General features: G+C 35.7%; 1 protein-coding gene across 1 annotated transcript; it reads left to right on the top strand.

Annotated features, from left to right (window-relative positions):
- The first annotated feature begins 9,215 nt into the window (after positions 1-9,215).
- Positions 9,216-10,758, top strand: LOC131437963 (opsin-1-like). Its single transcript, XM_058607674.1, has 2 exons — positions 9,216-10,095; positions 10,157-10,758. Exons 1-2 carry the CDS (start codon positions 9,382-9,384, stop codon positions 10,568-10,570), a joined length of 1,128 nt encoding a protein of 375 aa, XP_058463657.1. The 5' UTR covers positions 9,216-9,381; the 3' UTR covers positions 10,571-10,758.
- Positions 10,759-15,251: the final 4,493 nt, after the last annotated feature.

The raw sequence follows: 15,251 nt of genomic DNA, 5'->3' as shown, positions 1-15,251 counted from the left end.
ACCGAACCGCGCGAAAATTTCAACGAAAAGTGTGATTCCACTGAAGACTTGTCAAATACTGAGCAGAGCATGAAAACAAAATTATGTTTCAAGCCACGCGAAAGGCCTCTCCGGTGCGTTTCTCGGCAAAAGAATGGTCATTTGGTTGATTTGGGGTAGGTACAGAGAAGCAAATACTGGCAGGAGTGCAAACGTAAGCTGCATTCGCACCGACGAACCCACGAACACGGGCCCCGGCTAGGCAAGCTCAGTTTGGTCAAAGCACGAAAGTTCCATCACAAAAGAGAGAGAGAGGGCAAGAAAGAAACGAAAACCGAACCGAAGAGAAGAAAATAAAACAAACTGAGAAAAAAAACATCAAACAAAAAGATTTTACAACTCGTAGACTAGACCTGTACGGCATTGCAATGGAAAATGCCGAGAGACGGATGAAGTAAAAACAAAACCGACAGAGAGCGAGAGAAAGAGCTGATTGTGTCGCGCCACGTGAGCCAGTGCGGATTTTAAAAACTGCCGCGTTGCGCGAAGGAAAGCGCATGGCTAATTTGGACGCCCCGAATGGTTCGGATGAGGAACGTCGGAATGGTTTGTTGATAATGTTGAACACATCTCTCCGTTCCATCTTTGTATGTGATTTACTATTCTCGATTAATATAACAAATAGTCCTATCTGCCAATGACAGTGTCTCTTTATTTAATTTCTGTCTCAATTATTGCCTGTCAATCCATTATTTTTCAATAACTTGTTCAATACAGATAGAATGATGATGATAGTTTTAGTAATTATATTATGATAGATACACAGCAAAAAATTGTGAAATTTACTCAATTCATAAGAAAGTATATTACAAGAAAGATAAAAACACGTCAAACATACACCGCCTTTCAAGCAAACGTGTAAATTTACATGTTTTAGCACTTAAAAATATGTCACAATGCATTTAATATAAGATATATTTACTGTAAAACTGAGATATTTTTGACGCTCATATATGTCGGTCTCAGAAGACATAAATTTACATGATTTTTTCTAGGTATGTAGCGAAGGATACCGCAAAAATCGAAAGAGAAAGAAAAACTGTCATTTCAAGATGATAGCTAATTTTCTAATCCTTGTCTTCAATTAACACGTCAGCTCCTTCGCAGTAATCGATGATAATAAGTGCAGCATAATAGAAAGGATGTAAAAGAAAAATAAAGTCTCAGAGCTACAATCCATTTCAGAACTTGACTTTCCGTTTGAACAGACATCGCACCCGACAGAGCATAGTACAGTGCTATTCTATCGTCCCACGGCAACAAGGCCTAACTGCATATTAGAGCCAGTTATGTCAAGTTAATGTACATTTATATGTGACAACCCTGCACGCTATACAAAATTGAACAAAGCACACTGTGTGCTATGCGGGTGCGTTTTCTTCTATCGTACCAGCACGTACCGATTTTGCATCATTATTTTGTATGACACTTTGAAAGTTTTGATACTCATTGCCCTATAATTACGGAACTGGAATCTTTCGGATCTGGATGAAATTGCACAGTATCTTTGATGACTTTAATTTGAATAATGATTTGTGACAATCGGTTCAACCGTTGCTGAAAAATCTGAAAAAAGGTGAGTTCCGGGTTTGGAGATTTTCTTCACTATTACCGGTTCGTTTGGAAGCAGAAACCGGGCACTAATAGTCCCAAAGTAGATTTATATATCCACCACCTAACAAGGTCTGCCAACTAGATGAATTTACCCGTAAATAAAAATGTGGTACTCTCGTTTCGCCATCGCTTGTGAAAAAATGTGCCTGAAATTGAAAATTTTCACTAATCGCACTGTAATACCGGAACCGGAAGTCAGATCAGGATCAACGTTTTGGAGACTTTTATAAGAATTTCAAGACCTTTAATTTGCATCTTAGTTTGTAAAAATCGGTCAATAAATTTCCGAGAAAATTGAATGCGCATTTTCTCATAGATTTGCATATATTGCCTTGTAATTCCGGAACCGAAAATCGGATCAGAATAAAATTCAATAGCGATCTATGGGGCCATAAGACCTTTCGTTGAAATCTAAGTTTGTGAAAATCGGTCACGCCATCTCTGAGAAAAGTGAATGACAATTTTTTTCATTTTTTTGTGCATATCACCCTGTAACTCCGAAACCGGAAGTCGGATCGGAATAAAATTCCGTAAGATCTTTCATTTGAATCTGAGTTTGTGAAAATTGGTTCAGCCATCTCCTAGAAAATCGAGTGACATTATTTGTCACATATGTACACACACACATACATACATACATACAGATATACATACATACATACATACACAAATACATTTGCTCAGTTCGTCGAGCTGAGTCGAATGGTATATGACATTCGGCTCTCCGGGCCTCGGTTCGAAAGTCGGGTTTCACAATGATTGTATAGCATTTCTAAAGGGTGATTTTTTAAGAGCTTGAGAACTTTTTTAAACAATAAAACGCATAAAATTTGCAAAATCTCATCGGTTCTTTATTTTAAACGTTAGATTGGTACATGACATTTACTTTTTGAAGATAATTTCATTTAAATGTTGACCGCGGCTGCGTCTTAGGTGGTCCATTCGGAAAGTCCAATTTTGGGCAACTTTTTCGAGCATTTCGGCCGGAATAGCCCGAATTTCTTCGGAAATGTTGTCTTCCAAAGCTGGAATAGTTACTGGCTTATTTCTGTAGACTTTAGACTTGACGTAGCCCCACAAAAAATAGTCTAAAGGCGTCAAATCGCATGATCTTGGTGGCCAACTTACCGGTCCATTTCTTGAGATGAATTGTTCTCCGAAGTTTTCCCTCAAAATGGCCATAGAATCGCGAGCTGTGTGGCATGTAGCGCCATCTTGTTGAAACCACATGTCAACCAAGTTCAGTTCTTCCATTTTTGGCAACAAAAAGTTTGTTAGCATCGAACGATAGCGATCGCCATTCACTGTAACGTTGCGTCCAACAGCATCTTTGAAAAAATACGGTCCAATGATTCCACCAGCGTACAAACCACACCAAACAGTGCATTTTTCGGGATGCATGGGCAGTTCTTGAACGGCTTCTGGTTGCTCTTCACTCCAAATGCGGCAATTTTGCTTATTAACGTAGCCATTCAACCAGAAATGAGCCTCATCGCTGAACAAAATTTGTCGATAAAAAAGCGGATTTTCCGAATGGACCACCTAAGACGCAGCCGCGGTCAACATTTAAATGAAATTATCTTCAAAAAGTAAATGTCATGTACCAATCTAACGTTTAAAATAAAGAACCGATGAGATTTTGCAAATTTTATGCGTTTTATTGTTTAAAAAAGTTCTCAAGCTCTTAAAAATCACCCTTTATATGAGAAAGGCAAAAACAGTTCAATGTTAGAAAAAAATAGACTTGCTGAAATCGGTTATGCCATCTCCGATAAAAGTGAGCGAGCAAGATGCATACCCACACATACATAGATACATATAGAATTTCCAATTCCGTCGAGCTGAGTCGAATGGAATATAACACTATTTATATGACGAAATGGTATGTAACTTTGCAAAATATTACAATCTCTGATTAATTTCCACAGATAGTATTCGAAACGTTGGATGTGACGTGTTGTAAAAAAAATAAAATAAAAAATTGCGTGACTGAAATTTTTTACGAGCGATTTTCAGACAAAAAAATCATTGATCCTAAAACTCACTGAATAAAAGTTCACCACTGATTTTTTTCAAACGTGATTCTCACTCAAACTGATCTCACATGGCAAAAAATCAGTTGTAAAAAATGCACTAGCAAACATTCTCCTCGATGATATTTAAGACAAAAGTTCGCACACTGAATAGCATAAGCTAAAGTAACAGGAGCGCAGGATATCGCTACGCCAATTCAAACGCTACGCCTGATGTGTATTCGAGATACTGCGCTTCTGTTACTTCTATTAATAAAATTAATTCTAAATAGCGTTTCATTGGGTTTAATCTAAATACGGCAGTGCAATCAACCAAGGGGATAATTGTAACCAAAAAACACTTTTTTGTATTTTTTACGGAGAAACAGCTTAAGCACATTTATTCGAGCCATTGTTACATTATAAAGCCTCATTTAAAGAATATTTAGTTAAATTCCTGTATATTAATATTGAAAAATAAGGCGGTAAAGGAGCATTCTCCAAAATCTCTTTTGAGAATCACGTTGCGCGGTAAACACGTTAGCTCGACGTAGAATTATCTGAAATCAAAAATGTTCTTAAAACTTATTTTACTTAATAAATAAATAAATCTTTCACGAATCACTTTGGTTTCGAACTGAAGCCTACACACTTAAAAAAAACCCTGTGATTTTACATCTTATTAGATGCACATAAATGGAGCGTCGCAGTTCACGCAAATTTACGTCGAAGAACATTTAATATTGTGTCTAAAACTCCATGCATTAAATTCGTTGAAAAAAAAAGAATACTGATAGCAACCGCCGCGACTTGAACCGAGAATCATTGGATCGCAAGTACGTCTGTTATTCGACTGAGCCACAGAAGCATACATCTGCTTCGTTGGTAAAAGGTACATTCAAATTCATACAGTCGCACCTGCTAGCAGAATGCAAGTTACAGTCGAAACCAGTAAAATTCAAGCTCATCTAACATTAAGTCATTACAAATAAAATTTTCCGTCATTTGACAAATTAGGTCTTTATGAATTACATCGTATGAGGAATTAAGCCACCTGTAAAATTCAAAATTTTTTAGAGTGTAGTGGAAACTCAGCATCTAAATATCATCGGAGACTCTTTTCGCTTTCGTTTATCTCTTTAATGATATTTCTGTGGGTGAAAATTTGTCATCAAGTTTCGCTGACACAAAAAATCACTTGTGAACTTCGAGGCTTAGAGTTTTGTGTATGATTGTTTCATGAATGAAAATCTCGGAAGTGATTTTTTCAGTCACTGAATTTAGAAAATTTTAAGTGATATTGGAATGAACTTTTTCTGATTATGATTTTCCCAACACTGCGACATCACAAACATATTCATGGTCACCTTCTCAAATATCATATCAGTGCAAATCTGTTGCTGTTGCAATCCGTTCCTCGCTCTATATTACCAATGCCGTCACTCATTGGAGCATATGGGCCAAAGTACAGAATCCTGATTCAAAGTGAACTCTTTAATTTTGAAAATAGTATTGAAAATGCCAGATATTTAATGTTATGTTCATTGAAATCTACAAGTTGTCTACCCTGTGGCGATATATTCGAAATTGTTACCATTAAAATCACTTAAATTAGCACTCGTTCTCGCCGCGAGTTATTTACCGAACTGTCAATTAGCACTAGCTTTGAAGCATTCACAAAGTTGGACGTATGTGTCCTTGTGTAGGAAAAATGAAACAGTGATTTCATTTTAAAATGTGCTTGCTCAAGTCGTGGTTTTGTACACGGTCAACGTGATCATGAGGAAAAAGGAATATTTCGAAATGAATGATAAAAGATTTCGTTCAATTGGATCACTCGTTCGGTTTGGATATTTATAAAACAACAACCAATATTGCATAAACAGTCAATTTAAATGCTTGTTAAAGTTGCTGATTCGTTTCTTTTCCGTTTTGGCTTTAATTCGATGGATATAGATTATCTTCCGCATTCGATCCCGGTAACAGTTACTTCGAGTAGTTGAATGTGTATTTTCTCATGCATATCCGGTATTGCTCTGCAAGGATGGAATACAATCTACATTATGGATAGACCGAAGGCTATTAAATATGAAATGAGTGGCAATAAGCAGTAGGAAGCTTAAGTCACCCAAGTCAAGTGCGATGAAAAATACTCTGGTTGTAGTAACGCGAAAAGTTTGATGCGATTGCACCTATTTTCATCATATCATCTGAGCCAATGTATTTAACAGAGATGGCATAACTAATGGTTTCCCTATTTTAGATGAATGATGGAACAGAAACCACATAGAAAACTCAAATATTTACTCAAACAAGTCAGATGTGATACAAAATGTGGCCGTGACATGTTGTATACTGGTAGATAGATGACTACAAAATAGAGAAAAAAAAATATATGAAAAAGTCGTTTAAAGCGCCTCTGCCGGCTATAACGTTTCCTTCTTTCTTTAAGCGTTCAAGACTTTATTTTTTTATTTTATAGATTTTGAGGCAAAATTTAATTTATTGATTACGCAAATAATTCCCTATGCAAATAATATTTCCTTTCTGCTTTTCTTCTTTATCGACATTTCAGGGGGCATAACGTCTTTTGTTGTGCGGCATTCCGCTGATTTGTTATTTTATACCACTGATGGGGTATCATGTCTAAGGCAAGTGAAAAAACTGGAGAAAGTGGTCGTTTTGAAATGTGTGGTTTTTTCAACCATTTTACATCACTTCTACCAGAATCATTAAAAATTATGTTTCTCAGTCGTATTGCAATAAAATACACACATTATCGAGGAAAATATTTGTATATTTGTTTATTTGTTGCTGTATACTTCATCGTATCTCCGCTCGCCAGCCGCTTCGGTTTATTTATTCGAACTGTTCTACTAACAATTTAAAACTGGTATAAATATAAAAAATATCCATTTCCATCCACCTCGTGGTTTGATAATGCTATTTAAATAGTTTCACTCAAACATTCATAAAATTCTCTCTACGGTCATTAATATTGTGACCTTATCGAATAACCTAATGTAGCTTTCAAACGAATCTAGGTATTTCGAAATCGATTCTCCCATCTCCGAGAAATCTTGTTGCATTAAAAAAGACTGGGATTTGTCGGTTACGGTCACTTCTCTCACCGAAATTTTTTTCCTTAACAATTTCAAATTTGATCAACATTTTTAGCTTTCAAATAAACTTAAGTTTATTCAAAATTCTTTGAGTCATCTTTTAGAAAATTCGACCGATGCAAAATGCGCTTAGTCGATTACGTCACTTATACTATTATATTTCCGGAGCCGGAATTGACAACCATTTGATTTTCGAACTTGATCCACAATTCAATATAGTAGCTTTCAAACAAGTCTTGACCTAGAAATTAAGCGCTAAAAACAACGAGTTTTGTCGGTTACGTCACTTATACCATTATATCGCCGGAACCCGAAGTGACAGCCATTCAATCTTCGAACTTGATCCACAATTCAATAATAGCTTTCAAATGAGCCTTGATTTATGAAAATCGGCGAAGCCATCTCTAAGAAAATTGAGCAAAGTCGTTCTGTCGGATACGTCATTTATACCATTATTAAATCTTTGAATCATACAGACATTTTTCGATCTCGTCGAGATCTCCGAGGATCCGTTCGAAAGTTGCTTTTATCAGCATTTCCTCTGCGTTTCAAAACTGTTTGCTAAAGTTTCGGCAAAACTGTTTGCTAAAGTTTCAGCAACTAACAACTGACAAAATTTCACAGAAAAAATAGTTAACAAATACCATCTTGCTGAACATTTTAGCGATGTTTTAGATTTAGTAGAAATAATGACAGCATTTTACTAAAATTTCAGTAATTAATGAACGCTTTGGCATTTATTGCTTATTAGTGTATTTACAGCAAACAATGTTTTGCTGCAATAGTTACAGTAAATCATTTTGCTCAAATCAATTCCAAACCATTTCAACAAATCAAATCCAAAAAAATTCATTCAATTTGTTAGTAAAATTATCGATTATTTAATTTTAGTTGGTTTGACGTAAAATCCGAGTCCTTTTCAAATCCTGTCTCTGAGCGTATCTTTTCCAAAAAATCATATTTTCTGTTAGGTTTTTCATTCATTTGGCTTCTCCAATATATGTTTCCACTTAGTCATTGCAAAAACTGAGCAAAAATATGTCAAAAATTATACGTAAATTTGCTGATTTTTATCAGTGTACGATCGAACTCTTACACACCGAATTCCTCTTTCGATGTTCAGTAATTATTTTTACGGTTATGAATTGTAAAACATTATTCTAACTGGGGGGTCTGTAAAATTGTTCCAATTTACAGTCATCTGTCAATGAATTACTGGATTTCGGTAAATTCAACAAAAACATTGCGGAATATTCGGCTTTATTTTACTGACATGATCTGTTAACTTCGAAATGATTCCATTTTCCTAATTCAGTAAAAAAAATTGCCAAATTTCGGTGAATCAATATTGATGAAGGACTTCAGTGAACACTACTGACTACTTCGGTAAGAATCATATCTGTCAAATTGATTCACTTTCGGAAGTAAAAAAGAAGCCTAGAGAAAATTGTACGAAAAACACCCATTTCTTTATAACTCCTGTGATTTCCTGATGGTAAGCAAGAATACTTGCACTAACACATTCGAATCAATTATGACCAAAGTAATTCAATTTATAACATATTTATTGTGACAGTGCTATAAAATCCACTGTTAATAAACATTAGTGTCGATACATATTCAATTATTCCGGAATTCTCTACATTGAAAATGACACGGTTAAGAAAGCCAGTTCAACAAAACCCATCTCATTCAATAAGCTTCAAATCAATAAAATGCTTTATGGAATTATCATTTCCACGTGACGGTTTTCGTTTTCCAGAACTGACTTCCAAACAAGTTATTAGGTTACCGGTGCACATTCAGTTTGACTGTGATTATTATCCTTGAGGAAGGAACCACGAAGGTCAGCAGCCGTGACACCGTGACAGCTTATGCCGTGTCCATATCTATCTATTTCGGTTCCAAATAACACACAGCGCCATGTAAGTTGATGATGCATGTACTGAAAGGTTGACTTTGTAACTTAATAACTTCGACAGTTCGATAGTTCAATGTTAAATAAAGGTCGATGATGACGACAGAAAATTGAAAGAGAAAAATTTACTGATTTCGTCTGCGATTATTTCACAGTGAACAACTAAAGGGTAGCAACTCGTTCCATGCCAACGGCATTATGAGTATTCATTTTATTTCAATGAATAATACAAATTTCGATTTTAATGAAACATTTCGGTCAAAAAATGCTTAGTTTCTTTCGTTCTACCCTTGTCACTATTACCTAACTTGCGGGAAAGCAAATTATTATCCGCATCATCGAAGCCGATCGCATGAACGGTACTAACCTTGTTAGGTGTAAATGGTGTTATCCGTGGAAAAACTGTTTTGATATTTAATATTTCGGCAGGCGTATAGCCACTGATAATTCAATTAGCAAAACAAAACGACATAAAAACGGTCACCGTGTTTGATCTCGGGAAAAGTTCCATCCTAGACTTGCTTGTGGTAACACGGCAGGACACAAGTCCCGGTGAAAGTTTTTACATATGAAATAAACTAAGTGCCATCCAAAAATACTCAGTTGAAAGGAGCGCTGCCGTTCGAACACTCAAAAACATCCGGGGTGCTAGCTATCAACCAAGACTTGTGACACCATGGTTTACTACGGGCCAGCTCCCAATGTGTGGAGCCCAACAACGCTGATTAACAACCTGACCGTCGTCGATAGTGTACCACCGGAGATGCTACATCTGGTGGATCCTCATTGGTATCAGTTTCCACCGCTGAATCCTCTGTGGCATGGTATTATCGGGTTCGTCACTTTCATCCTCGGTGTGATCTCCGTTGTTGGCAACGGAGTCGTAATTTACATTTTCTCCACGGAAAAATCGCTGCGCACACCGTCGAATCTTTTCGTGGTGAATCTGGCAGTGTCTGACTTCACAATGATGCTAACCAATTCATTTCCAATGGTGTACAACTGCTGGTACGAGACCTGGGTGCTTGGCCCCTTGATGTGCGACCTGTACGCCTACAGTGGGTCCATTGTCGGATGCTGCTCGATTTGGACCATGACGATGATCGCACTCGATCGCTACAATGTTATTGTGAAGGGTCTCTCCGGTAAACCGTTGACGAACTCCGGTGCAGTACTGCGCATCATATTCTGTTGGATGGTCGGAATAGTCTGGGGTGCACTGCCAATGCTTGGCTGGAGTCGATACGTTCCCGAAGGAAATATGACTGCCTGCGGTACCGACTATTTATCCGACGATTGGGTCCAAAAGTCGTACATCTTGTGCTATTCTGCCTTTGTTTACTACACACCGTTGTTTACAATCATTTATTCATACTATTACATAGTGCAGGTATGTACCAAGTTGTTAAAGCTCTCGATCAAATTCTTAATATTTACTGATTTTTCTTCAGGCCGTTTCGGCACACGAGAAAAGCATGCGTGAACAGGCCAAACGCATGAATGTACAATCGTTACGCTCCGGAGATGACGGCAAGTCGGCAGAAATGAAACTAGCCAAAATAGCTCTGGTTACAATCTCACTCTGGTTCATGGCCTGGACTCCGTACACCATCATTAACTACACGGGCATTTTCAAAACAGCCACAATCTCACCCTTGGCTACCATCTGGGGATCACTGTTTGCCAAAGCGAACGCTGTGTACAACCCGATCGTCTACGGTATTAGCCATCCGAAATATCGTGCCGCGCTAAACAAACGTTTCCCGGCCTTGGCATGTGCCGATCCTCCGGCATCTGCTGATGATAAATCGGTAGTGTCAGACACTACGGCCGTCAATGAAGACATGAAAACATCGAGTGCGTAATGTGAAATACATTATCGCTCATATACAAAGACCTAATGCCAACGAATCTCTGGATATTCTGTTACGTTTAAGGACATACTAACTACTGGATCTCGACCTTGGCAATGTTAATCGGTATCCGTGCATACTCGTATTTAATACAGGTTTGTTTAAGCAAATACAAAGTTTTTGGAAAATTTCGTAGCAAACTGTGATGTGTTTTATTGTATAACAATACAACAATCTCTGACCATCATCCTTTTTTGTAAAACTAGAACTCGTCAACTCAATTAGGTTTTGCACGAACATGACATAACCTCACAAAAATGAACAGAATGAACTTTTTTTGACAGTCGACGTGTACTTGTTTACAGTTTAAAATTTCATCAGAACTTCATCGTTCGAATGTAAAAATTGCAAGTCGCCTCACACTCAACAGATTCATACATAAATCGCTCCTTGATGCTGGAAACACACACAGGGCAATCTTTTTAGTTATTTTCACTGTGGAATACGTTTTTAACAGGCACTTTTTCGTCATTTTTTCAATTTTTAACTTGCAGTCGCAAAACAAAACAAGTACACGGCAACTGTCAAAGATGAACTTGATTCATCGGCAGTTCATTTGTGTCGTCATCGTGCAAAACCTAATTCCCAAGTTAAAGACTGTACATGAATAAAATGCAACAGTTAAAAATGATCAGCTAAAATTCATTTATAGTCGAATATCTTTGAAATTCTCTTGAAATCAATAAACAAATATCAGCTGAGTTTTTGCAAAGTTGATTTATTCAAGCTCTTTTCATAAACTGAATACCCGTTACTTATGCTTAACACTACCAATCAAAACTGATCGTATTAGATTTTTTATCGTGACGTCACAAATGAACAAAAATTCATCCTTGACAGTTCAGCGGTACTGCTTACAAACAAGCTTAAACAAAATCGAGGAACATATCTCAAACAATAATTTTTACACTTCACAACTAGCCACTTTTATTTAATAAATCCTTGAAACGAACCGTATCGAATCGTTAACAAATGTTCTTTAACTCTATTTAGGCGATATGGGTCGTGAACGGTCTCATCCGTTTGTCAACAGACAAACAAAAAAGTCTGTTTACAAACAGTACTGCTGGACTGTCAAAACGTGTTCATCCGATTCAGGTTAGCAGTGACGGTAAAAAATCTAATTGTCGACCCACAACTGTTTCGTGATCCACCTATAGGACTGATCTGGACATAACTCCTTGACAGATTGTGGGGAACAGAAAAACTAATGTTGTTGTTTTGTATACGAAATAATACCGAAACTTCGCTCAAGCGATTTGAACCTGTCGGAAGAAGACTAAAATCCAATTTACGATCTTAAAGCAAAGATATTTTTTTCATCTAAATAAACAGGTGGGCATACCAGATGTTTTACATGATTTTTCGCATCATGCTCAATTTTAAAATGTCAAAGTGAAATTCCACACACTAAGATTTAATTCCTTTGTTTGGTAATATTTTGACGAGAACTTTCGGTAATCAATAGAAATATCCGATATTTCAAAACATGAGTTTTATTTTACAATAATTACGCAAATTTTTACCAGACAATTGGCACCTGCCAATGAAAAATGGAACCAAGAAAAGGAGAATTCTTTCGGAAATTTTCATATCGGCAGTAGTGATTTGCAACATTTTTATCGTTCATTCAAGAGTACAAGTAGATATCAGCGATAATAGTACACTCGGAGTAGTAGAAAATCGATTTCAAAGTGATCACTACTACTTTTTTTAGTGTAAACTACGATTAAACATGGAAAATCTTCAGAAATGTGTGAAATTTTCTGTGTTTCTCGAGTACTGTATAGCGATCGAGTACTATTTATATCGGATACTTTATTTGTTATTTCCAGGCATTTGAAAACTGGTTTCAAACCAAGTTTAATGTTCTATTCTGAATAAACGGTAGATTTCGCACAATAATCTAAGATCAACATTACCGCCTCAGAGTAAAAACTTTTTCTTCAACTTCTACTATGATTTTTCAAATGAATTTACCCGTTTTCATAAGAAATCGTTGAAAAGGTGTAGTAAAAAACTCTTGCTGAAAGTATCATCTCTAAACAAGCAGCGCCTCTACATTTCAATTTTGGGACAATATGCCAATAAGTTTAACGTAAAATTTCATTACAGAATTCTGTAATTAGATGTACAATTCATTCGGCAAATTTGAATAATCGCCGAGTACGGTAAAGACCATACTGTCCGTATGGTAAAATTATCTTCCAATAACCGAACTCCTGTGAAAACTGATTATCGTGAAACTAACTGTCAAACAGTTATTAAAATTTTCAGTAAGTGCCTTTTTATTAACAAAACGAAAATAATCTTGAAGGGTTCATTGAATATATTGAAATACAGGTGCTAAAGTTTTTAGAACATTAGAGCCACTCAAAGCTTTTTGTTTACTAATAGACAGAAAATAATTTCGTATCACTTGTCCACTTGCTGTCAACACGAATCGTTCGATGGTAATTTCTGGTAGACTCGAAGGATTGTGCAGTGTTTTGGAAGGCACTCATAATTCCGGTCAACCGGGACATTTGACACTTTTTAATTTATTTGTAGAATAAATCCATAGCCATAACAGGTTGAAGTTTTTTTCATTTGTTTCTGTGAAAAAAAAAAATCCGAAAACCTAAACGAAAATTGAAAATTCGTATTGTTTTTTTTTTAAATCCAAAAATCCAGAATTTTACCCAAAAGAAAAAACAGCAAAGTTTTATCGCAATCCGTTAGAATCATTTGTTTTACAGTTTACGGTAGATGTTTGACAGTTCATCAACTGCCGAACGATCGGTAATCAATTCAATTACTGAACCGATTACCGAAAATTCGGTAAAAAATTGGCAGTTGAAAACTTGAATAACAAAAAAATATTTCATTTTGTTTAAATAAAAGACACGATTTTCCATTTAACTTTTCAGGGAAAAAACATATTGAGCCTTCCCAATGACCTAAATGAACATGCACATGTGGTTCGAACCATTTCGTCCAATACACAGTTTAACATACACCTCAACTATATGTTCCATTTCTATTGTATCATTGTTAGAGCAAAGTGAAGAAGACAACAAAAGTAGGAGCACGATCGTACCAACGTCTGGCAAAATATGCCAATACGTTTTAAGGTTGTCGCGATTGATGTAAATAGTGAAAAACTATCCGATGACGGTCGATATCGTACTCAATCGGTTCGATCATCGGCCTAATGCGGTTTGACAATATTCACTGGAATAGCACGCTATCGGGGTAACATCAGCCCGATAATATCGATAGCTGCCTTACACGAGACAATATTATTGTCAATACAAGGAGTATTGACAATACTTTTGATCGTGTAGTGGAAACTTCATTGGATTGACGAAAATATTGTCAAAAAATCAAAACTGCTCATCAATCCGACAATACTTTCTCTCCAGAGAAGAAACTGTCTAATATGTGCAATGAACTCTTCTCTCAATGTTTCAATGTTCAGTTGCTATATTTGAAGCTTCAAACGCTTGATTTGTTCGAAAAATGCGGACTCAAGTTACCAAGTCAATTGGATTGACGGTATTGACAATACTTTGGATTGACAATAATATTGTCACGTGTAAGGGCCGCTGATGTGTTTTTAAGTCGACGCAGTTGATACAAATGCTGCTAGATTCCTCATATATATATATATATATATATATATATATATATATATATATATATATATATATATATATATATATATATATATATATATATATATATATATATATATATATATATATATATATATATATATATATATATATATATATATATATATATATATATATATATATATATATATATACACTATTCAATTAATTGTAAACAAGCTTTTTACAATAGAATGTATAGGTTGTTAAGTATCGTAACAATTCAAATCATAAAATTTGCTCATACATGTTTTCTTGGAAAACAATGAAATGTACAGTTTGCATATTATTTGAAACACCACGTGTACAATAAATTCAATTGTAGAATCGGAGAAACAATATATTGAATCGTTGGAAATGAAAAAAATCTTGTCAAGATACAATAAACTGCATTGTAACCCGTATATCTAATTGTGAATCTATTGTTTATGCTGTAAAATCAAAAATCATTTATAAATTGTTTACAACATCATTTGTTCGAACGAAAACTCAATTTTCGCATGAGTAAAATCATTTTCCACCTCTGTTACTTTTGCAGCACTCAAAAATTCTATTTGAAACAATGGAAATTTTCAGTTCCGATTTCAACGTGTGTGAGAATGTCATGCTGATAATTTTTAAATGATTTTGTTCGTCACGTACATTACGAAATGTCGTTTGAAGGACCGAACAAATCCGCAAGCCTAACCAAATATGCGATATTATGACGAGAAATACCTGTTTACCGACTATTGATTTATTCCTCTAGTATTCAAAATAACCTCACCCGAACTGAAACAAAATTCGGATCTCGATATTGATCAACATATCATCAGGAAATACATTATCTTACATTTTAAAATGAGCAGCTCTTGTAACAGATCCTACAATTCAACAAAATAATTAAAATTATATGCGTTCCCCAAAGCAGCCTGCGTAAAATTCAATAGCCATCCCAAGAATAGTTAAAATTATGAAACTTAGATGGTGGGCTAGAA

The sequence above is a fragment of the Malaya genurostris genome, chromosome 1 (assembly GCF_030247185.1).
Source record: "Malaya genurostris strain Urasoe2022 chromosome 1, Malgen_1.1, whole genome shotgun sequence".
NCBI lineage: Eukaryota > Metazoa > Arthropoda > Insecta > Diptera > Culicidae > Malaya > Malaya genurostris.
Note: the sequence above shows the minus strand (reverse complement) of the source record. Positions and strands in the feature narration are given on the sequence as shown.

Bases quoted from the DNA above. Each gene is read 5' to 3' on its own strand.
- LOC131437963 (XM_058607674.1), top strand. From the start codon at position 9,382: ATGGTTTACTACGGGCCAGCTCCCAATGTGTGGAGCCCAACAACGCTG. The intron at 10,096-10,156 runs GTATGTACCAAG...ATTTTTCTTCAG, and splicing joins CATACTATTACATAGTGCAG to GCCGTTTCGGCACACGAGAA.